At 33.8% G+C, this 25,100-nt stretch overlaps 1 protein-coding gene across 1 annotated transcript; it reads left to right on the top strand.

Annotated features, from left to right (window-relative positions):
- Positions 1-516: 516 nt before the first annotated feature.
- Positions 517-21,922, top strand: LOC120628172 (TWiK family of potassium channels protein 18-like). The gene is made up of 3 exons (XM_039896412.1): positions 517-844; positions 20,087-20,776; positions 20,870-21,922. The coding sequence occupies exons 2-3, from the start codon at positions 20,176-20,178 to the stop codon at positions 21,664-21,666; spliced, it is 1,398 nt and encodes a 465-aa protein (XP_039752346.1). The 5' UTR covers positions 517-844; positions 20,087-20,175; the 3' UTR covers positions 21,667-21,922.
- Positions 21,923-25,100: the final 3,178 nt, after the last annotated feature.

The raw sequence follows: 25,100 nt of genomic DNA on the forward strand, positions 1-25,100 counted from the left end.
AAGTAAAGGTAAATATTATGGACATCTATTTTTTCTGTGTGTTTACATGTTTGTCAAACTGTTCCCTAATACCTGTATTATTATGACGTCAATTCACTCACAACGCTATAACGCAACAATGTTAACGACAACGCACGACATAGCGATGAGTTTGGCTATAGAGGTACATACATATAATATATAGAAAACTACATGAAATTAAATAAAAGCTAAGACAAACAAATGCTATTTATTTTGAACATAACATGATATATTTAAAAAGGGCAACTGGTGGATTTCTTGCAGGCTTCTTTTTTATAGAATCTGTCTCCAAACGGGTGGTCTGTAGGTACTACAAACCTAAAAACAGACTGACTTGACGTTTAAAAAGTGCTTTTGAAACGTCAAGACTGTCTATTTTTATAGACCTACTTATATTTTTGTTCTTTGAAAGCTTATTCATAGCGCATGTGTCACTGGAAAAGGAAATCACGCATGCGCTGTAAAATTTCAAAGATGGCTGATAGAACCCGGCTCCAAACTCATAGTAGTGAGTTAACGGTGTAATAAATAAAAATATCGGGTACATTTTAAAGCGAAAAACGGTTTAAACTCGCACCGTACGAGTCAGAATTGGGATCATTGAAATGATGGCTGTTTTTCATGATTAAATTGCAAAATTTTATCATCCGCTTAGGTTGTTGACAGATCAGTAGTAATCAGTGAGGATGAGAGATTGCAATAATTTGTGTGAGTTAATTGTGTTTTCTGAATTTTCTTGTACAAACGGGGCGCAATAATTTCCAAGAAGCTCGAAATGCAAGATTAACGTTGAAAGGAGGATGGGATAATGACTTTCAAAATGGTAAGTAGAATATTTACCCTATATATTACTCAATTTATTATTGTATCCTCTGTGTATATTCGCAATCCTATTATAATTATGCTTCTTTTGGTCTTATGTACAACAAGTTATTGAAATTAAACTGTAATTTTAATGTTATGGCATATAAACTCGATGAACAAATGTCACCCACCCACAGGTTTAGATTATTCTTTAGTATAAAAAATTTCTTTAAGATACTGGCTCACTTACATTCATTTGTTTTGTTTTAATTATTAAATTCCTTAAATGTATATCAACTGCAATACGAAAATATACAAACAATATATACCTAAGGGAATATAACGAAGAACAAGCAGTATCCTCTCTGCTACCACCGCCGTGGTGATAGTGGACAAAAACTCCAGTTGGGAGAGGCCTATAGTCCAGCAGTTGACTTTTATAGGCTATTGATGATAATTTACCTTAGAATTGATTGTATACATATTATCTTGAGAATGAGATAGTATGCACTGTATTCAACCCTTTAACATTGCGGTGATGTATTTATATAATTGTAAGTGTACAATAGGTGCTAGTTTAGTTATTTTTTGAAGCCATCGTCATCATCATCATCCACAGTCTGTTAATGCCTATTAGCACTTGCCTCCAAACAAAGAGCTCCGACTATCCATGTTGTTCCGAGGCTAGTCGGCAGTTCATCACCATCACTTCAACCGACTGACGTCTACTGCTCGACCTAGCTCGTTCCAAAATTTACGATCCTGGGCCGTTTGTTTCTAGCGGCTTCCAGCGACTCGTTTGATGTCGTCTGTCAAACTAGTTGGGGGTCTACTAACGCCACCGTCCGTCGGTTCTCCCAGCCATGTGCCCCGCCAATTGCCACTTCAGCTTCGCGACTCGTTGAGCTATGTCGGTAACTCTTCTGCTTCTACGGGTCTCTTCATTTCTGATTCGGTCACGTAGAGATATTCCTAACATAGCTCTTTACCCTCTGAGATACTATGATCTTTATGAGGCCCATAGTTGGCAACAACGTTCCAGATAGCTATAACTTAAAGGTCTGAGAATGTGAAGGGTTTATATTTAGGCCGTAATAGGCGGTGGCCAATTGAAGTTTTACAAGTCTCTGTGAACATTATATAGGCATACACTTTTTATTACGTTTATTATTAATAGTATTACTCTTTATTTTGGTATTATACACAGAAACATTAAAATAGAAGTAGAACACAAAAGAAGATCTCAGCCAGGCGACCTAACAAACAGTAAAACAGAAAACAAATAGGTACATACGAATCATCATAACCATCATCACCAACCCATTATAGGCCCACTACAGGACACGGGTCTCCTCTCAGATTGAGAAGGGTTTAGGCCGTAGTCTACCACGCTGGCCAAATGCGTATTGGTAGACTTCACATGCCTTTGAGAACGTCATGGAGAACTCTCAGGCATGTTTTCAAGATGTTTTCCTCCGTTAAAGCAGGTGATATTTTAAATTGAATTAATTAAAAACAAATATAACCAAGGTGGTGTGGTTTAGAGGTGCTTGCCGCGCTCGATCTTCCCGAAAGGTGTTACATACTAGGCTATCACCGCTCTTCGTTTAACTTCAACAACAACACCGGACATGAGCTTAAAATATCAACTCTTATTTTCTTTAAGATTAGACCTTGAATATCATTGGGACCATTCTTTGAGCCTTATCATATCTGCTATGAGGTGCAGAGTGGTTAGATATCTCGCACACTAATTGATACTGCAGCACTTTTTGTCAAGTAGGAAATTAACTGATGATTTTAAAAGTCGTAAGCGATCTCCATAAGTCGTAGCTAGGAACTTTCTTGATTACGTCAGGTTTCAAAAAGAAGAACCACATCACAATCAGTCCTTTTGTTGGGAACCTCCGACGCTACGTCAGGACGTCACTGTCGACGACAGGCAGTCTTAAAATGTATGTTTTGAAACCAAAAGATTCAAGTCTCTGACTGCCCAATAAGGTAGTTTAAACTAAAACCTATATTTTTATCTTTCTCTGCATTCATATGCAAAGTAAAAATATTCAATGTCTACCGGTGATCCTAGAGCGGGCAGTTACCTTGGCCAACGAATTAGTTTGGCCATCCAAAGGGGCAATGCTGCCAGCATCTTAGGAACTGTGCCTCGCTGCGGTGGTTTCGAGGACGTTTCAGATTTTATTTAGTTTTTAAATATTTTATTTTAGGTTATAGTTTAATTAATAATAAATTAATAAAAATTAATTTAATTAATATAAAATTAATATAATTTTTATTAATTAATAAAAATTAATTAATAAAAATTATATTTTATGCTCAATCATAAATATTCTCTTAATATTCTCGTTTTATATAAAAAAAAATGTTGTTTCGAAAGTCAGCCAAAGTAATACTTGTTTGTTGACAGTAGTTTGGTTTATACCACAAATTTGGGAGTTCAACGGATTGCAATTAATAACAAAATAAAAGAAGTTAGATATCTTCATTTTTTATACTCGTAAGTAGCTGTTCATATAATCCTGTCATAAGTATATCATATTTTTTTTTAAATTTCATTCATCATTATTCATAAAAATAATATCAGGTTTAAAAAGGTATTGTCTGTTTTATTTAAAAAAATAAATGCAATGTCTGAAATTCAACTATTGTTCGTTTCGGACAATATATGTTCTTGACGTAAATAAAATATCACTGTACATGCAAAATATTCGAATAAAAAATAAAAAATAAAATCTCTTTGAACCACTCTTCAGTTCAGTCTTTGTGGAAAAGCCACTTATACGTGTGACATACAAAAGAACTGTTAATACACTGGACTTGCAGTTACAGTGCTGCCATTGTAAAGTAAAATATACGCTATCATGTCAAGTATAGAGGTCAAAATACTGTGTGTCATTTCCCTCTTATATTTTGCTGGCCTGGGCAGATCCAGAGTTAAATTCCTTTCATAATTGGAGTTTCCATTAATGCGGCATTAAAGCAGTCATTATTTCCGTGTTTAATGCATTTAAAAAATTAAATGAACACATGAACTAAGTATATAAACTTGAGTACCTACACTTGACCTGCTTAGCTTTGGTAAGGATTTTAGTCGATAGCAACTCGAATTTTTCATTTAGCCTTTAATATGCAAATGTGCGCGGCCACTTTGTTCGGCTTTTGTAGACTATGAGAAGCCTTCGACTCGGTGGGAACTTAGGTTGTGTTGCTCTGTGTCCTCTGCAGAGATGCTGAATCGACGTAAAGATCTGATCCTTAATTTTCACCTCATGGACTAGTTAGAAGTAGATCGAAACTACAATGTAACCTACTAGATGGCGCTACAGTCGCCATAAGACTGATATATGCATATACTAATTTCAGCATCGGCAGTTGGAGAGTTTGAGAGAGAAATTTTTTATATTGTATATATAGTTTATTGAGTAATTTATAGGGTAAATATTACTATATTACTATTGTATTTAAATTTATAAAAAAACGTGTGTGTACTTATGTACACGCGTTAGAAGTTATATTTCTTTAGCGTAACAAGATAAAAATGTTTTCAAAAATTGTATTGTTTGAATTTTAAATTTAGAAAAAGGTATTGTTTGAATTTTTCAAAGTCAACTGTCAAAACTTTTTTAGAAACACTACAATGTTGACTATAGCTAACTTCATGATGGTTTTTTGTGTCGGTGTGCGCGCGCATCGTATAAATTTACTCTCACCATTTTTCCCTAACGCGCCAAAAGAAGTAAAACTTCAAAAATTGTAGGAAATGATTTAGTAGTGTTTCCTCGTATCTAGATCGCACTGCAGATTCGGACTGACCTTTTGACTTCCGTTTTCCCACCACTTATAAGGTGAGCGTCGTGCGGCTGATAGGAATACTATAGCGAAGAACGGGCAGCGGCGTATCTGTGCTGTTACTATATTCTACTTCAGTCGCCAACCAGTCTGCTCAGCTTCGTAATAACGTGTAAACTTCCCGTCGGGAGAAGAGTCCCGCTATGGACTGTTACAGGCTATTGATTGATTGAAGTTTTTGACAAATAGGCATCTTCTAGGCAAGCGCGATCCATTAAGGCTGCATCACTTATCAAGTGGATTATAGCTAATCTATAATCTAAAAAATAGATGAAAAAATTGTATTGATGACCAAGCAGGTGTTGCAGACGCCATCTTTGTATCTTATTTATTTTTACTCTTTATTTATACACCACATGTAGTAGAAGATATGAACAAGAAAACAGAAACATAAAAATAGAAGCTGAATACAAAAGGCCTTATCGCTTAGTATCGATGTCTACCAGGCAACCTTAGAATAAACTGCAGGTGGTACAAAATATAAAATACATAAATACGAATAACTAAATGCTAATACATAAACTGTATATCCTACCATGTAATAAATACTTGAATAAGAATAAATAAATTAAACATAGTCTTCAGTTGGAAATACGAGTATAATAACATTTAACCGCTTTTTAAAATAACGCCAGTGATTTCGACTGCCTTATGCTCATAAAAAAGCGCATTCCACAATTCGATGGCATATACGGTAAATTAATGCTTGTAAATTTTTTTTTGCCCTGAAAGGGCACGACGCGATCTAAAACCGATTGCACTTCAAGTAAGAGTGTTTAAACGAAATAACACACAGTACAGAAGCGAAAGTAAATTCAAATCCCGGCGACGACGTATAAAAAACCAATTGAGTTTTTGTCGAAATTCGGAAACGTGGGTATATTTGCATAGGTCAAATATAAACCGTATAGAAAGATTTTGGAGAGGCTCAAGTTTCTTATCACAAGCTATTTAAACATAGTGTTATCGACCGATGATTGTCCGCTGCAGGACATGTGTCATTTATAGGAATGTCCAAATACCGGACTTGTGCCGCTTTTGGGCTTTAATTTTGTGTATACGTATATGTGCAGAACTTCACTCCATCACCTTAAAATACATCCATCAATCTCCTGAGTTATATGAGCTTTAATAGCTCTTACTTCTCATTTCTACTAAGATCACTATCACTCACTCACTATAGATCACTTAGTATAGATACTCCAAACAGATAGTCCACTCCATCATCCGCTGAATCTGGGGTTTTCAGTTAGCAAACATGAATCAGAAGCATAAAACTTCACTGACAACATACAATGTTCGAAAACCAGAAGGCACTAATGAATTGAGGACGAAAAAATATCAAGAGGACGTAGCCTAGTTAGTATACTCAGCCTTTTTTTGGCTATTACCTCCCCTTATATAAAACCTGCCAACAAAGATGAGCTGCCAAGGTATTTAACGTTCTGTTACAATACACTGAAACTGTAACTGATCTTTGTCGGTAGGTTGCCGAAGCTTCCCACCATATAAAAAAAATTATTCCCGAAAATAGGCCAAAGTCCACAAGGCCAACATCGCTTACCCACAAGGCTATCTTCGTTTCTACGATACTAAGTAATATTGCTTGCACTTTAAAGAATAGATAGAAGCTGAAATGAGAATTTCCGTTAGTCAAAACGTTCCAATAAACCAATAACACTTCAATATGCAATAAAACTCGGTCGAATATGCTTTCATAACTATGAGATTGTTACGGAGAGATCTATAGGAGTAAAATGTATTACCGGGTTTAATTCATCGGTCATCAAATTGGAGATTAAAATTACTTTGTGACGGTATTTTACGAGCTTGTTATACTGCCACCATTTGTAGCGTATTTGTTATCTGTGACCATTCTCGCTGCAGTATTTATCGAGAAGTCAGTTTAATATCTCTTCGTCTTTCTGTGTTGCTTTTATACTTTTTAGTCTAAGTATTCTTATATTTTTTGTCTTTCTGTTTTGTGGAAATATTTAAACTTTTAATTTGAAAATAACCCCTTGAGTGGGTGTTAATTGGATCTTTTAATCAATTGGAAAAAATCAAATGACAATATTTATTTTCCAATACTGTGCAATACAAAGATTAAGATTTTTTTAATATACACAACTGTACCTACATGCAATTTAATTAGACGGCAGTTGACGCTGTTCAATATAATTGGAAGTTGTTCGCTACAGTCACGTATCGAACATGACCATTCAATCCATCGGCATCGAGTGGTTATACTGTAACTTGTTACGCTGTAACTTTAAATATTTCGTAGCTACAGTGTGATTCTTCAAAATCCCAACCTCGCGTTTAGCGCTGACTTAGCGATGCACCGAAACATTATCATGATTATTTCATTATATTATCATGATGACGTTGGAAACGAAATGACAATTTCTGCCTAGGAATCATCAGTCTTTTATCTTTAATTACACTTCGAGCTACTTGTCATAAGACATGCATAGAGGTAGCTTCAAATAACTACGTATATTTGTTTCTCAACGTCCCTCTATCTATAAACATTAAAATGATAATTTTCGTTTGTTCCAAATCTTTATTAATATGCGAAAGTGTTTGTTTGTTTGTTTCTCCTTCCTTCACTTCGCAACCAATCTACTTTATTTTTTGTATTAAGTTAGTTGAAAGAACGGAGAGTAGCATAGGGTACCTTTTTATCCCATTAAAACAAACGCTTCCCACGGGATTTGTGAAAAACCCGTAATATACGCTGACGAAAACAGCAGCAACAGCTAGTCTTAAATAAATGCACATTATGTTGAAATAAAACATTCGAGTATATACGTTGCTTGAAACGAGTTTGTGAAATAATACTACATAGAAACGCTATACAAAATTGTTGGCCGAGTAAACGTGGACAGATTCCCCATCTTGCATCTGTCCACGTTTATTCGTCTCGTATCGTCTTCTTCTTCCTTAATCCCACCTTATATAAGCTTGGCACAACATTTTATTTTCTTTAAATTTAAAGACATTCAAACAGAGAAAAGCCAAGGAGTAAGCTTATAATAAATTTATCCTCATTTAAAATACCTATTTAAATTTGATATTTCCTCCAAGTGTAAAAACACCAAAAAAAAAATACAATTTATCCTCATTCTTGTTTATACGGATATCCTACGAGCAGGATAAGCTTTGGATACAGCAGCTTTGAACAGTGACCGGGCTCTTTTATTAAACCACTTTCACTAGTTTCTCTGCCCGAATATCTCTTCTCTTCTCTGTACGTCTCTTTATAATTTCCTTCTCTTCTCTTCACGTCTTTTGCCTTAGGTTATCATAAGGAAGATTAGTAATTTGAGACCAAGATATTGGTAACTTTTCTGTTTCTAAAAATTTAAACTTCTGTTAATCTAACGGAATCCATAAAAGGGCATAGGTAAATAATAATGGCGAAATGTTTATTTACGATAAACCGTAAAAGTTTTTGATAAAGTAAAAATAAAAATCTTTTATGAATTCTAGGACAACGCATAGGTGCACTTTATAACTCTCGATGCAATTTTGCTTCACAATTTCAAGTATAGGCTAGTGTTCTGTTAAATTGGTAGCTGTTCCTAGCACCTACGTGTCGACATGTTACAAGTGCAGCCGGAATATTTCGGCCGATACCTACGAGTACGTGAGCTGTATCGGGAATTGCTGGATATAAACTAGATAACTTTGCCCGATCACAGAACCTGACAATTTCCTGATAACTGCTAACTACGAGTAAAAATCGAAGGCATAAATAAAAATCTGTTTTATGACTGCTATGAGTATAATCAAAGAGATAAAGAGCAGAGGCACCTACAGCGTTAAGCCAGAGATAGTGCTTGATGAAGAAAAAAAAATTGTGTCGGTGAATTGCGATCGAAACCAATACTAAAAAAAAAACACTCAGAATGAGGCTCAAGATTCCAGCTTCAATTTTCCCAAGTACTTAGAATATGAGTACCTTTAAATGAAGAGTCAAAAGGCATCTTCTAGGCAAGCGCGCTCCACCTTAGGCTGCATCATCACTTACCATCATTAGTGCTTGCAGTTAAGCGCTCATCTATAAGCATAAAAAAAAGTTTTTCAGTTTATTATTAGTTCATGAAATTTCCAAAATTGTCTATGCGTTATATTTTTATGTGGGAAAAAAATTGTCCCATCGGATTTGTCAGTAATGTTGCTATAAAATATAAATAGCTTCTTTAAGTGTGTTATACAAAATAATGGTAAATTGTTGATAGATTTTTATTTAAAATGCAGTTATGACTTTAAAAATAATTGTTTGCGAAATAAAAAACATACTTGTTATGTTATTATTTCCCGCGTTGATTACAGTTTTACTGGGACAAGAATGTTACCCTCCGTCAACTGACTATCTGCCAAAAATTTAGTTGATTGGTTGCTTAGTTAGGGGGTGAGGGAAGGACAAACAAACAAACAAACACTTTCGCATTTCTAATATTACTAGTAAGGAAGTAAGGATCTATTAGTGGCGTGCATTGCATATATGCAAATAAGCAGTGCATACCCTACCCTCAGGGTCTTAAAGAGCCTTCAGATAGGACCATTAAAGTTTTGTAATTAAAAAAACACTAAGTAAAAAATATATGAAAGCGCCATCTAGTAATGAGCGGACAAACTTCTAGGTCAATTGTCGCTAGACAGGCGACAGCGCAACCAGCGCGCGCGAGTCGCATAGCGTACAAAATAAAATCTTCTACTTCGTATTTTACGTACCTTTTAAAACACGTAAAAATACCTATATTATTATTTAAATCTCATGTTATCGATTGCAGGGTAAATCCATTATTAAGAATCACTCGACATATGACGCCCTCTACTGTTGCATAGAAATATCAAATAAAATAAGCACGCCCAAAAAAAGAATCGTTCTGTTAGATGTGTGCGTGCAAGTTAGTAGTGTGTGTCGTGTAATGTTATAATCGTGCGCTTGTACTTACAAGATTAGCATCGGTTCACACAAGAACAGTTTCATTCATAAATTCTCTATGTATGGGTGTCTATAAGCACTGCTTACGGAAGTGGATAATCAATTACGTGTTTGATTTTTTTATGAATAAAATGATTTGCTTGGTTTGTTATTGTTGTTAACGGTCATTATTCTTTTTTTAAAATTAAAAACATTATTCACAAATGTAAATACCTTTTAGTGTCTTTTAAGAAAATTAAGGAACTAATATTATCGAGTTAGTCTTTCGTTTTGAAAATAATCTATGAAACCAAACGCTGTCTAAATTTTGAAAAATGAATAATTTAGGTTTTCCAGGAATCATTGGAAAGTGAGAGAGTTAACAATAAATATGGTTTCTATTTATTGTTTAGATATCAAAATAAAATAGCGTTCGTACCCGTACTTACAAAAAACTAAAGACTATTTTGACTAATTTCGATTGCAATATTATCTATAGCATATTCAATCGCCATTATTGTTTACCTTCGAACAATGCTGTATGGCGTTGGTGATAAATAAACGGTTCAAGTGCATAAATTCAGTAACTTTAACCTTTAGTAAAAGTTTGAGTAGTGATAGTTTAATGTGTTAAGGTTAATTTATAGTTTATTCATTCATTTTATAATGAAAGCATATTCGTGCGGTCTTTGTTTGGGTTCAGTGTGCCTGGAAAAAGTACTTAGAGAAAACTTTAATTTCTATCCCTATATCGTAAAATTAGAAATCATTCGCAAAGGAAGGAGTGTACCAATGTTAAAAATATCCAAAAAAAAGGTGATAAAGTAACACGTATGTTTAATAATAAATATTACGAAAACTTTTCTTGGCTAAGCGGCTTTGTACATACCAATCTATTATTTTGCTTTCCTTTTGTTTTATTGTCCAATATACGTAAAGTGTGGAATGATAAAGGATATTGTGATCTTAATAATTTTCATAAAGACGCTAAAAACATGACAATGTTTTAGTCGGACATTCAAGTATTTCCATACCTCGATTGCTAGCGTACAAATCTTGTACTAAGGCTACAGGACTCTTTCTCTACGACTTCTTTGCAGAGCATTATAACATTGTGTACGTTGTTAGGTCAGAAATGTTATACAGGAATTATGAAAACGAAAGACATAAGAAAATATACTAAAATTACGCAAGCATAAGCAGCAATTAGTAGTTCATTCAACTTTAAATATTAAACAATTTAAAACATTTGATTTACAAAGATAAACGCCTCATTAAAAATGTCTTATATATGCGTAATATCGCGAATGCTTTATCGATTTTAATAAATAGCTATGGTTCTGCGAAGAAACAAATTTCTTTTCTTAATAAATTAATACCATCTTTAAGAATACTCATGAACTAAAAATTAATTATATCGTATTTTCGTCACTAATTTGGGTATTAGGAATTACCTAGTTGGAACAGCTATCAGAAATACCTAATGACAAGCGAGGAATCGCTAGTTGTATCCATTCAAATCCTACTATCAGTCAATTACGATGTTGTCTCGTACGTCCGCCTGGTGCTTTTTGGCCATTTGACCACAAACAAGTAAATGCCTTTTTTGTTTAATGACCCAGTAATGTCAAAAATGCCAATACGCCTTTTCTATTTTATATGTAATCTAAGAATTATTTAAATCTATAAATATAATACCTGTATTAACTCTTTATTTTAAATTGTTTCATGGTCGTACTTACCTGTTAAAGATATCTGTAAGATTGATCTGACCAGTGACATCGTCCTAATGGGCGTTCCTAGGTGTTCACCTTCTTCCCATTATTCATATTAAAACGACCTTATACAAAACCAATACAGCAAAGTTTTATTGATTTAAAATCTAGAAACTTCTCGTAATTATGTTAAACCTAAACCAAAAATTCATTACATCTGATAAATAATGGGCAAAATCAAATCTTTTCCGTCCCTTTTACCGCGAGCGATAAAATCCAATTTCAGGTGTCGCCACCGATAAAGATTCTGCATAAATCAGTGATATAATCCAATATTACAGGAGCTTTAGCATTCCCGAACGCCTAATGTCCCATTGAAATCTCTATTCCAATTTAAATGAGTTATTTCATTACCCTGCGTTTCTACCGACGTATTCTAAGCGAGATTCGTAGGCATAAATTTTGACATTGATAATAATATCTTAAGAGGCGTTCTATTATTATTATCTGTAGTTGAGTCATTTATGTATGTTCAGTTAAAAATGATATTGGTTGGACTTTAAGATGTTTTCCGAGGCACAGAGCTGGACACCGCTAATATCCTAACTTAGGTTAGAACTGAAAAAGTTCTAGACAGAAAACGCACAACTTGTTTCAACAAGTTGTGAGTTGCAATAATATAATAGTAACTTGGGTAGTAATTGTTCTTTTAATTGTGGCACTACAACGGTTGGGCTAAAAATGCTTTGTTTGTAAATGCATATTGTGAGCGACAAAAAGATTTTTAAACTAAGTTAGGCTGCGTCACTGACACATTATGCTTATTGTTTTATTATAATCATATACTCGGGATCTAGAAGTAGTTGTATGTTATTTTTGATTAAAATCTCACCTTGTTGTGTAACCTGTTAGGTAGTATGGTAGTCTTACCCCTAATCGAGAGTTAAGTCGAAGTCCTACCGACTGGGCATGCGCTTTTATTTTTGATAGTGGTAAATTTGAATAATCTTAAAAAAGAGCCTTGTAGTGAAATAAGTAAAATTAAATATTAGCTGGAAATATGTTGATGTTTTTTTATACCACTCTGGTAAGTTGCCTAATACCTTCATAATATAAGTTAAATCTTAATTTCCTATAGTAATGAACAGGAAGAGTTAACCCATGAATACATTATGTCAGAGGCAGTTTCCAGATTGGAACGCCATTGCAATCGATGCCTTAATCTTGCCGAAGTTTCTACATTATGCTGAGCGAAACTTACCTATTAGTTGAACTTATATGATGCAAAAACTGTGTTTCTCATATAACTGATGTTACAATAGCTAGTGTGCAATTTGTCTTTTTTGACATTTTCTATTAAACCAAAGACGAAATATGTAGTTGTTGTAGTTGTCTTATAATATAATCTTTACTAAACAAATATTTCTATAAAAATGTCCAAGAATTTAAGTGAATTTAGAGGGGGTGTTGTAGGTTTTACAAAAAATCTGATAATCTTCTAATTATTAGTGATGTGCTATAGCGTACGTACGTAATATGAAAAAGTTTTGCATTCTTTGAAATAATATGTTAAAATATAATATGTGCTGACATTGCAGCAGATAAGCTCAAATTGCATTCAAGATATATATATATATTTTTGACGGTCTATTTTTTCACATACGAGTTAGCGACTTGGAATGTTCTGACTTAAAGGGACATAAATCTCTAACAGAAAAGGTTTTTGATTATGATTTTTTTTTTCATCCCTATAGGCCTAAATATTTAATATGCACCAATATTGTTCCTTATTAACTAGAGGCACGGTCGTTTGGTTATCGTAAAAGGAATTGAACTAATCGGTAACGGCATGCCTAAATCTTGAAGTTCTGTAACGAGGCTGTATTCTGACGAATCCCTTGTTTCTGTAGTAAAGTTTTATGAAGGATTTTTTAACATTTCGTGTCATGAGATGGTGTGTTTTGTATATAGTACTGGCTCGAAAACAGCTCCCTCCGTTACTCCTATATTGGTGTTGGATATCCGTAATTTTGAATCTTTTTATTTGGAATATTCTTTCAGAGAGATAGGAGGGATAAATTAAATAAATTACTGAATCTGAGAATGATTTTAGCATGCTGACGAGGCTCGTGTGCTACCGATTGAATTCTTGTTTGCGTTTATCGTACCCAACCAACCAACTGGGTATCCGTTATTAACACCAAGACATGGCACCTGAATACATTATCGCCCTCAAGGCACTTCGAAGATACGAGTTGTAATATCGCTGCGGTCATTATCGTCTTAATCTGCATAAAGTTCTCATATGCAGAGCCAAAGTTACCGATTAGTTCTATATTGCGAACTTGCAAGCTTAGAACGTGTGGTTTAATTGCGGAATGCACTCGCAATCACATATGATTTTAACATTGAAGGATTATGATTCTTACCATTATCATATTATGAAATTAGGTAGGTTATCTATTTTTTTTAATGCGTTTTCTTTATTATCAAACCACTAGACGTTGACTGTTGGACAGGTATTTTGTAGAGAGTTCAATATACATCCCAGTAGAATCCTGTGATTGGCCTTATTCCAGCATCTTGGACACCAAATGTGCGTTTTTAAATTTCCTAGGCAAGAAAATATTTTTAGCATAAAATTTCTTTAGAAGGAACGCGGATTCGAAATGGCTCATTTAAAATAGGATATAGATTTTAATAGCACGTTAGGTGTTTGGGATGCTAAGACTCTAAAATATTGGATTATCATGGATTTATGCTTAATCTTCCGTTATCGGTTGAGACACCTGGAAATTGAATTTTGCAGTCACGTAGCTTCAATGAAAAATTATTGTGAGTCAAATTTATACAGATGTTCTTTTGTATGATATTCATAGTGTTATTCTAGTTACTTTGATGTAGGTATTTACATTAACTGCTAAGGTCAAATTTGTACAAAGTTAATGGGTCCAGTAAATAATAATATCCGGTATAATTTCGTAGTCAACCAGGAAAGCCATTATACCCTTAGTTTTGTTATGCCCGTCTGTCAGTTCACGGCTAAGCTCAGTGATTCTTAAGGACTTTGTAATTAGTAATGAGAATTAATCACGCCGTGAGAGTAGTAAAATAAAATTTAATATTTTTTTTTGGTTTTCCTCACCTACATACATATTTGTAAAGTAGAGACGAGCATTGTAACGGACAAAAAAACTCCTCCCAGTACCTACGGGATGAGTTTTTTGTCCGTTACGGACTTTATTATAGTCACAGTAATAAAGTCCGATGCCAGAAGGGAATACCTTGTCTTGGGCATGTCTTGTATTCTACGAACGAAAGAGTTAGTTCGAATGTTAGAAAATCAGGATCCATATTTCATATGTACTGCTAAGTTTGTATGAAATTTGGATTCACAGAAACATGGTTAAAAAGGTTTTCGCGAAAGTCGATTTCGTTTATTTTCCCAAGCGCCATTGTATTTCATGTACAAGCAACAAGCCGTTATTGTACGGTCGGAACAAGCCGCGATGTTTTCAAAAGCCCGCCATGTTTTTGTAAGCGCAACAACAAAATTGTATGACAAAAATCCTGCATGATTAAGGAGCGTGCTGAGCCCATGTATTCACAGCGACACAATTTCCTCCCCCTAGTTATTTTTTATGAGAGTCCTAATATCGTGGAGGTGGCGTACGTAAGCCTGGTGATTGCTGTCACTATGGGGTACATACGTCGGCACCGGATAAAATAATGTTTTAAAGATTTATTAAAGTTTGTCGGTTTGAATCAACACGCGTCGAACGCGTTGAATGTGGTTAGGTTTGTTCACTTCACAGGATTTGATCTTCTTTGCCCGCGTTTTTCGTCTATTACGGTTTTTTTTTATAAAATTCTATGGGAACCGTTTATTTTAATGGGATGAAAAGCCTATGTCTTTTTAACTAGCTCTGTGTAAGTAATAATCTAGTTGATTGTTTCCATAGTTAGGGCGTTAATGAGGGACAGACACATTTGCTTTTATATTAGTAGTAAGGATAACTTTTGCCCGGTAAGAATTCCTTTTCTTCTTGCCTTCATCCTACGTTTTGTTGGGCAGACACAACATGTGTTTTTCATTCGTGAGGGCAAACTTATTATAGACATTTTTGACACCATTTGCTTGTCAGACTGGATTGCTTCTTGCCCGGTAAGTAAAGTTATGTGGCAATACCTTTTTGGGAAAGTTTTTGGGGATGTTCATACGACTGCTCATCAAAAAATCATCGTAATCGGATAAATGATTTTGACGCTGATGCTGATGCTATATCTTATTCTTATTTTTATCTATATCTTATTGCGTACGAAATGCAAGTATTGTGACGTTAATATTTGGGTCTATTAATTTTTTGTCTAATTTCGTCTGTATGGCAGCGTATAATCAAAGATTGCAAGTTAAATTTTACCCACTTCCCAGTTTCCGATTAAGTTGAAATTTTGAATTTATGATGGAGTTGGAAGATATAAAACGTGTAAATTAAAACCGAAATATTACTTCACAGACTTTAAAGGTACAACATTATTTTCTGTCTCTGAGACTTATCTCTGAAACCGAGATACTAATAGTTTTTAAGTAAACCACTGCCATAGTTTTTACTGAAAGAAATCAGATACAGCCCTAACATCATAATATGCAAAATTTAAATCATGTGACTGTAGCGTAGGTATTATGCTCGTGTCGGTCTTTAATCTTCAATAGGGTTGTCATAAATAAAAACTTAAAATGTTTTGAATTCGTTAGTATGGAAAAATAAATAAATATTTAATTAAATACCTGTGCAGGGTGATTCCTTATAAAATGCACTAATGCATTCTTAAAATTTATTTCGTAATTCTGTTATACGTTGTATATGGGAACTCTCATATAAAAGACCATTCGATTTTGAACTTGTTTGATTGCCTTGTTAAGGACTCTATTGCTTGGGTCCATTGATTAAGTCTTTTTTTTAATTATATGGGGTATATAGTTACTACGTATAAAGGGGTATTGTGTTATAAAACGCCATTAGCGCTCTAAGTACATATTTGTCTAAGGAACAAAATAGTTTAACTCATAACTTACAACGAAGTTTGTAGTGATTCTGGTCGTAAACTGTACATACACAAGTTTTTGTTGGTTAAGTTTGGACAACGGAATTAATATTTAACTTGTGCAGGAGGTTGTACGTAGTTAGTACTAAAATTACGTGTAAGTGGGCGTGGTAAATTGCATGTAGCTATATATACATATATATATTAATTTTAAAAACAATGACGTCAGCAATTCTGACGTTATTTTCCTCGTCGTTATCGTTACTTTCCATATTAGCAGTAATAACGACTTGTTTTCCAAATAACTATATTAATGCACTTAAAAACATTATCACAACAATATGGAGCTCTGCTCGGTTTGGCTACTCGTGCCACAATGACTCGAAAGTCACTGAACACTCTGTATTTATAAAGCAATCTATTGTTTACAGGTGGTGTACATCAATTAGTGAATGATCTTTAATGATGAGCAAAACAATTACAATTAATCTTTAATCAATTTAGTATTTAGGATAATCAATTTAGCAAATTTACAAGTCGTTGCGCCGATATATATATAATACTAGCGGACCCCAGCGCCATCTGTCGGGCTAATTTGTGAATCTAAACCATCCAGGGTGCCACCCATACGTATACCAAAAATCATTCAAATCCGGTCCAGCTGTCTAGGAGTTTAGTTACGTACACACGCACACAAGAAATATATATATAAAGATATTATTTGTTTTGAATGTATATAAGTTTAAATTTTTATTGTTAGGCCGTAAAGGTATGGTATTAACTGTATTTTGAAGAAACACGTTTGTTTTAAACGTAGGTAGTATGGCCCCTGTAGAAGAGAACTGATTGAACAGATTAATTTGGTCATTTTTTTACGACGTAAAATACGACGACGATGTACATATATTAGAATAATATGATAAATCAATTTTAAAAATAAACATTACCATTCAAAAACACAAAATCATCTGTTTGGGCACTACGATGCTACAAATAGACAGGCACTCACACACACACACACAGACAGACACATCAAACTTATAACACCCCGCCATTTTTTTGCGTCGGGGGTTAAAAAACGTTATCAACATAGTTTCCTGTTAAGTTCGGTAATCAATGCAAGCTTTGACTAATGTAGCGTAAGGGATGCCATAACGTTAATGTAATGTTCTTTGAAACATTCTAGGCGAACTTAAGCGGTTGAACTAAGTGTGTAATCTATAAGCCATACTTGAATATTCGCCTCGTTAAAGTAAGCTTTACTTGGACTATTATTGATGTAGAATTTCGTCATGAAATTAAATTAGATGATCTTAAATGTTGTAACAATTATGATGTAAACCGTTTTTTTTATAAAAGGGAGTTGGTATTTACTTAGTCACATTTAACATTGGTTTGCAAATATTATGTAATTGTTTTATCAATTTATTTCAAAAGATAAGTAATTATGTACCACAAAATAACAATAAGGTTTTAAAGCTATAAAAATAAATAAATCAATCGGAATCTCTATCACTTATTTAAATTAAAAAAACACACAGTTTTTGCTTAAAACCATGTATTGTAAATCATTATTTATCATCGAATAGCTAGTTTATTATACAACCCACATCTAGAGTTGGAATTACGCGTATTAGTCATTATGAAAGGTTTTTGGTTTATTACTTCTTGTTATTCGATACCGGAAGGAAAGTTTAATTTAAATACTACACTGGAATAAACGACTAATAGCAACTCTCTAAGGTCGTTAAGAAGGAATATAGGTATCAATAATTTGAAATTGACTACTCATCTGAAGATACTGATGGGGAAAGCAATTTATAATTTAACATAAAATTATAAATTATAATTCTCTTCCACACAATATTCTGTGTGATAACCCATCTCCGAGTGTGTTCAAGTCAAGGCTGAAGCAGCATTATCTGGCTTCTCTATATAATTAGTTAATTAGTATATCTTTCATTCTGTATTTTATGTATTGTATGTACACATTATGGTTTACATTTGTGCATGTCTCTGTATTATATTCAGTTATTTCTATAAGTACTCTTTAGCTCTCTCTAAATTATTTCTCACATTCCAGGGGTTTTGAAAAAAAACTCCCTAGAGATAAGTTGTCCTTGTGCACGTCCTGTCTTTTTTATGTTATTTTTAATTGATGGTACTAAATAAATAAATACAATTTTATTTTAATTCTTCGTATGAATATGAATTAATTTTGATACTAAATAGTAATGATGGTTTGATTCAAAGCAGCGCTTTAAGGTTATACATTATATTATCTATATTTATAATAAAACTGTAACTTGAAGACCTTGAATGAATTCTGTAAATTGAAGATATTTAAAAAAAATGTTTTGGCTGGTACTCTATAATCGATACTGAAGCTAAAACTGTAATACGTAAACTGTAAACGTACTGTAATAAGGTACGACATAGGATACTTTTTATCCCGAAATTCCGCTTAGTTTCTTTGGGAGAGGGGTTGAAAGTGTTTGACGATTTGGCTTAACGATACTGGATACTAAGTGTTCCCACATTTTTGAGGATTGCAGTGTTAGGACTAAATAAAAAATGTTAGATATTTTCTTGGTTAACCTTCAGTACACGAATCAAGTGATAATGCGTTTAAAGACTCCCTTTAACGATTACTATTATATGAGTGATAGGAGCTGAGACTGATTGATTGGTATCATTTCAATCTTTCAAAAACGGGCACCCATCAATTTACTGACTTGGGTCAACGTTGCTTACCCAGCGCTATCGCCTCATATGCAGCGCTGCTTTTAAGCTACACATAATTAATGCAATCATTTGTAATGAAGGGAATTTAATGTATTTAAAAAAATCAAAACGGGAGTAGGTCCTCGGGACAGGCATTTACGATTGGCAATGTTTATGTGATTATAGGTTTCAATAGTGGGTGATTAAAGCTATAAGGTTAAGCAGTACGCTGCATTCCGTAATATACGAAGCAGCAGGACACATCTTGTATATAAAACAACAACTCTGTATCAATTTGAAGTTACCGAGAATGAAAACCAATAAAAGAATATTAATCAAAGAACGCTCATGTTTAAGCAGTTTTCTTAAAACATTACGGCATATGTATTTATTCACGATATCTATTTTGGATTTCTTTTCCCTTTTCTACGTTCTCTGACACGCCTTTTGCTAGTCAAGATACTTTATTTTCCTTTGCTGAATTTCAGATTGTATTCCTTATATAGACAGGTTTACGAGAAATGCTATTATCCGAATAATAATCAACTCAAGATCACAGATTTCATTTAAATATAAATCGGAAGATTTCCTTTTATAGTCTCGTTTATTTTTATATCTTTGGTATTTCTTTTTTTTTTAACCAGGTATTAGGATTAAGATTTTATTTTATTTTATCTTCAGGACCAAAAATACTCTCAATTCCATTTGAAGGCTGCTGCTATAATACTGCCCTATATTTTTTTCGCACATAACTCAAAAAAGTTACAGGTGTGAAGTCAAGCTCCTGCTCTGCCCTTTCATGCCCTTTCACCGCTTCCCCTTTCCGCTTTCCACTTAAAATAATTAATATCACTTAACTTAGAATATATTATTGATAAGCCAAGTGACATTTTCTTATCAGCATCATTTGTCAGTCATGGGCGGTTTGCGATATATATTTAAGACAATAACAACAATATATTTTTGGTTGCAGATTATGGACACAGGGGAAACAAAATTGAATGTTGTTAACTATTAACAAAGTAAGAAAATGTGCCATCGTGCTGTTTCCTGAATTCAAACATGGAAAAGAATAAGAAAAAGAATACTGCCAATGGAAAATACAAGAAAAACGGAAAAACAGATAACTATGACGATATCGTCACAACATGTTGTCTGTGTGTCAAAACTAAAAAAAACAAGAAAAAAAGTTTGATTGCTGGATGTATAACTAACTTAGGAATATTTGTAATTCTTCTTCTATACACTTTAGTTGGAGCATTCATATTTCTAGCCATTGAAGGTAGTGCTGCTAAGGTACACCAAAAAACACTAGCCACAACTTCTTATCACGCTAACGAAAATAAAAAATCAAATTCTGTACCTAAAGTCAACAGCAGCATCGCACAAGTAAGTGCTGAATTGAGATCACAAACAGTTGAAAGTATCTGGGAAATAACAGTATCTTTAAATATTCTTTATAAAGAAAATTGGACAAGACTCGCCGCACAAGAAATTGCAAGATTTCAAGAAAAACTGGTTGCAAGGGTTGCTGCCGATGTATCGGAGCAATATGGTGGTGTAAGGGCATTGGAATCTGCACCGGCTTTAGCAATTAATGATGATTATGAATGGAACTTTGCAAAAGCATTTCTTTACTCTTTGACGGTTCTTACAACTATAGGTAAAGGTTTTCACAAAAATTTTAATACATTTTTTTTAAGGTAAAAATGAAAACATTGTCTGTTTCATTAATTAAATTTAATTTTTTTGACAGGTTACGGCAGCGTCGCTCCAAAAACTGCTTTAGGTAAAGCAGTTACCATTGGATACGCTGTGATAGGCATACCACTAACATTGCTTTACCTATCCGTTGTAGGTGCACTGTTATCAAGACTTGCTCGGAGTGTGTTTAGTCAGGCCTTATGCTGTTGTCTTTGTTCTAAATGCGGCTATTGCTGTCTCGACGAAAGAACTATTGCGGTCAAGAATAGGAAAGACAAAATAAATCGTCAGGATGAATACAAAACACAAACATTGCATCTGCAAGAACCATATTACGTACGATCACCATCAGGTACAATAATATCTGCGTCTCAAGCAAACAGCCTCAGCACAAACTCCATTAAAGATAAAGCAACGGGACTAAGCTTTTTACGGGATTGTGATTCTATGAGCTGTGCAGATACAGATTCGAAAGTGTCTTTACGTGGGTTTTCCATTCTTGCACCAATTTCCTTGTGTCTCACAGCGATCTTTACTTACATTTTCTTCGGTGCTTTCGTTTTATATCAACTTGAAGGATGGAGTCCTATTGATGGTGTTTATTTTTGTTTCATGAGCCTAAGCACTATTGGTTTTGGACATTTGGCTCCTGGTTTGACTCAACGAAATGGTGCATCAACAGGCACAGTTTGGTTTTGTTCCATTTATATAATGACTGGTTTGGCGTTGACGGCTATGTGCTTCAATGTTCTTCACGATGAAATAGTTCACCGATTAAGGCATCACGAGAAGATACTGAAGGGAAATACTCAAAAGATTTTGACATCCGAGTTTTTGCAAAGATCTTGACGAGACGAAAGTGGCAATTTTACAGAAGAGACTGCGATTATTTCTGAAGTGGAATCATTACCCGAAGTACTGCATCATGTAGCAGCTCATCGGTACGAAGGTGGCGCGATCCGTCGTTCTGTTTATACTGTTAAAGAAGAAAAAGAACCAGAAAGAGCAACTCCAATGTAATGTCCAAATCGTTTTTAAATTTAACCTTTAACGCCTAAAATGAAGGGTTATAAATGAACTGTAGAAATAATAGACAACGGTTTTGATAAATAATACTCATTTACTAAATAAAATGACTGAAGTGTTTGTTATTTACGTTATTTAGAAAAATATAGTGCCAAATTAGGCAATTAATTATATTAATTGTATCGGTTTACTGATTGGAACTGTGGATCCTCTAGTAAGTGTAAAAACCTATCTAAATAGGTTAATAATATATAAAATTATATTTAAATAAGTGTTAAATGAATACCAACGGATATATATCATTTTTTGTACTATACTTGTTTAATTGAAAACAATTGAATTGAGTTATGAGAAAAATACAATTAATTATCTATTGTCGACTAAAAATAAGTACGTTATACGTATATCATATTCGTATTATTGGCTTTAAAATAGTAAGTCTGGATATTTATTATGATTAAATAAAATTTAGTTGTATTAAGTGCGTATAAGAACAAGTTTAACGTAGGGTCCCGTAGTCATATCAAAATATTTTTGTAGAATCGAAAAAGTTATGTATGCTGTTCATAATTCTGCAGAACAGCACCATAAAGACACTGCAAAAGCTTATGCAAACGATAAGAATACGACACCGATATAAATCTTTATATTTTAAAGATCAACAGTTTTCGACACTCAGTTCTCAGGCTGCACATATTAGAGTTTTATGATAAAAAATTGGCAGTCACTGGATGCGCAAAATGTATATTTCATATAAGCATAATTGTGTCAAAATAAATCATAAATAAGATTTTCGTTATTTATTTATTAATACAATTACTAATTATGTTAATGTGCAGGGGGCATGATACGATAGCATACTGGTTAATTTAAGGCGCTCAGATAATTTGTATATTTAAAAGAAAAAGGAATGATTGACTGTCTGACTTATCCACCAATGCGATCAAACCACTGGACGGATTGAGATGAGCGTACAGATTTATTAAAACGTAGGTGCCCGCTAAGTAAGGATAATTTTAAAATTTATCTTCTTAGGGGGGAAAAAAGTTTTTTAAACATTGTATGAAAATCGAACTTAACGTAGTCGCAGTAAAAAAATCCAAAAGCCTCGGTTAGTTTCAGCACAAAATGTAATAAATGTAATCGGTGCGACATATATTGACTGATGCACGGCGGGGCAGTCAGTCAGTCAAGACAAAACGAAAGTTTAGGTTTTCTTGTATGACTACGGAATCCTAAAAACTCTTCATTAAAATGATGTTACTTATAAAGGAATTGATAGTAATGTTTTGTTTGTCAGAGCGTTTTATCTATAATTATTATTATAAGTTATTTAAAAACTACTTTTGTGAATAGACACTATCCATAAAAGTTGTTTAGTTTGTACAAAGTGTGAATTTTAACATCTACATACATATTATTAAGGACCTAAGTCATTTTGTGCAATTGTATGAAGTGTAAAGATAATAAATCATTTTTATCAAATGGAACTGTTTCTTAGTTTAAAAATAATTAGCACTCAAAACAGTAGAGAAGTGAAAATACTAGGAGAATAAAAAATAAATCAGACGACAGAAACATTGTTATTTATGTAGAGAAATGGGAAACAATAGTAAAATATATCAACTGTAGGTTGATGCGATAACTACCTTAAAGCTTGTTGCTAGTGGTAACTGGTTACCTGAGCCCTCGTTCATTGTTTACAACAAAACACGTCATCTTCATTGTTTATAATATAATCTAACTAAAGATTTTAAACTGAGATTTTCGTGCTTAATCAATTATCCTAAAAATCACGATAATGTTTTGAGATTTGTCGTTGTGCCGTTACATGGATCGTGGTCGCGACGGGACTGCAAGGGTGCGAGACGTCAAGCTGGATGGCACGAGCAGAATCTAACTACGTGTTCTTTTAGTTGGTATTTCACGAACTGTTCAACATACTACATTGGCAGCGTCACTTTTAAATTTAGAAGTTGTACGATGCTTTCTTGGTTTGCATAGATTCAACACACTCGCTAATTTTATCCTCACGATTGAAATTTTTATACTTCCGTATTTCAATCACGTCACGAACTAGTGTTAGAATATCTTTATGGTCGGTGGAGAGGACTTTAGGGTCATGTAGCTGTAACCAATGCTGGGTTCCCCCTTGTAGAATATGCTCCGCAATCGCTGCCTTCTGTGGGTCATTGTCTCTAACCACTTGTTTTTGTAAGGTGACCCGTGTGGCTATGGATATCTGCGTCTGTAGGATCGACATCAGCTGTCCTAGCACAGCTGATGTTGATCGTACTTGTAAAAAATCAATTATAAATGAAATATTTTTGTTACCATATATTAATATAACTCGTTAGACTCAAAATGGAAAAAATATATACAGCCTTAATAAATAGGATATGTAACTTGAAAATATGTCTGGTAGTTCTTTATATAAGCGCGTAGAAAAAAAACCCAAATTTATATTATTAACTATTGTTTTTTTTATTCCATTAAAACTTAGCCCTTGACTGCAATCTAGCTGCTGGTAACGGATGGTTAACCTATAAGGGGTATGGCAGTTATGAATACCACTAAAAAGCGTGAAAAATACTATAATTTCCTTTCTTCTATATAATATGATCGTTTAACAAAGCCGGTTTTTTTGGTATCATTATAGTAGGCAATAGAAATACACAATATGTGTTGTGTGTAGAAATTGTCAACGACGTTTGCAGGGTGAAATATTTGGAGGGCTGCCCCCCTATGCGATTCTATTATGATTCGAGCCTAAATTTGGCAAGCACTAACCAATCCTAAGGATTAATTACACTTCCAGACGTCTAGTATGATAGATTCTATTTGTATGTCGGTAACGGGATGTCACTTCAAAGCGCCTACGATGTTGAGTGATTTTGATATATTAAACTCCAAATGACTGAGCCTAAAGAATCGTTATTTTGAATTTTTCCACTTATCAATTTGGCTTAGTACTCCGGCAATACCTGATAAGGAACTGACTAAAATCACAATTCACATTCTTATAAATCCTTACATAATCACGTTTAATACCTAGTCTCTCATCGCTCCACTATTAAACCTACTAGTAAGATCAAACACACTGGATAATAGTTTACCCTTGTAAGCGCTTATAAAATTGTATGTTTATTAACGATTAAAACCCCAAGATTCCTTTAAACAGTCCTAATTAATATTTATAATTGGGTTTTATAAGCGTTAATAGACTAATTATCTGATTTCAATATAAGAATTACGGC

Source organism: Pararge aegeria, chromosome 12, assembly GCF_905163445.1.
Source record: "Pararge aegeria chromosome 12, ilParAegt1.1, whole genome shotgun sequence".
NCBI classification, from domain to species: Eukaryota; Metazoa; Arthropoda; class Insecta; order Lepidoptera; family Nymphalidae; genus Pararge; species Pararge aegeria.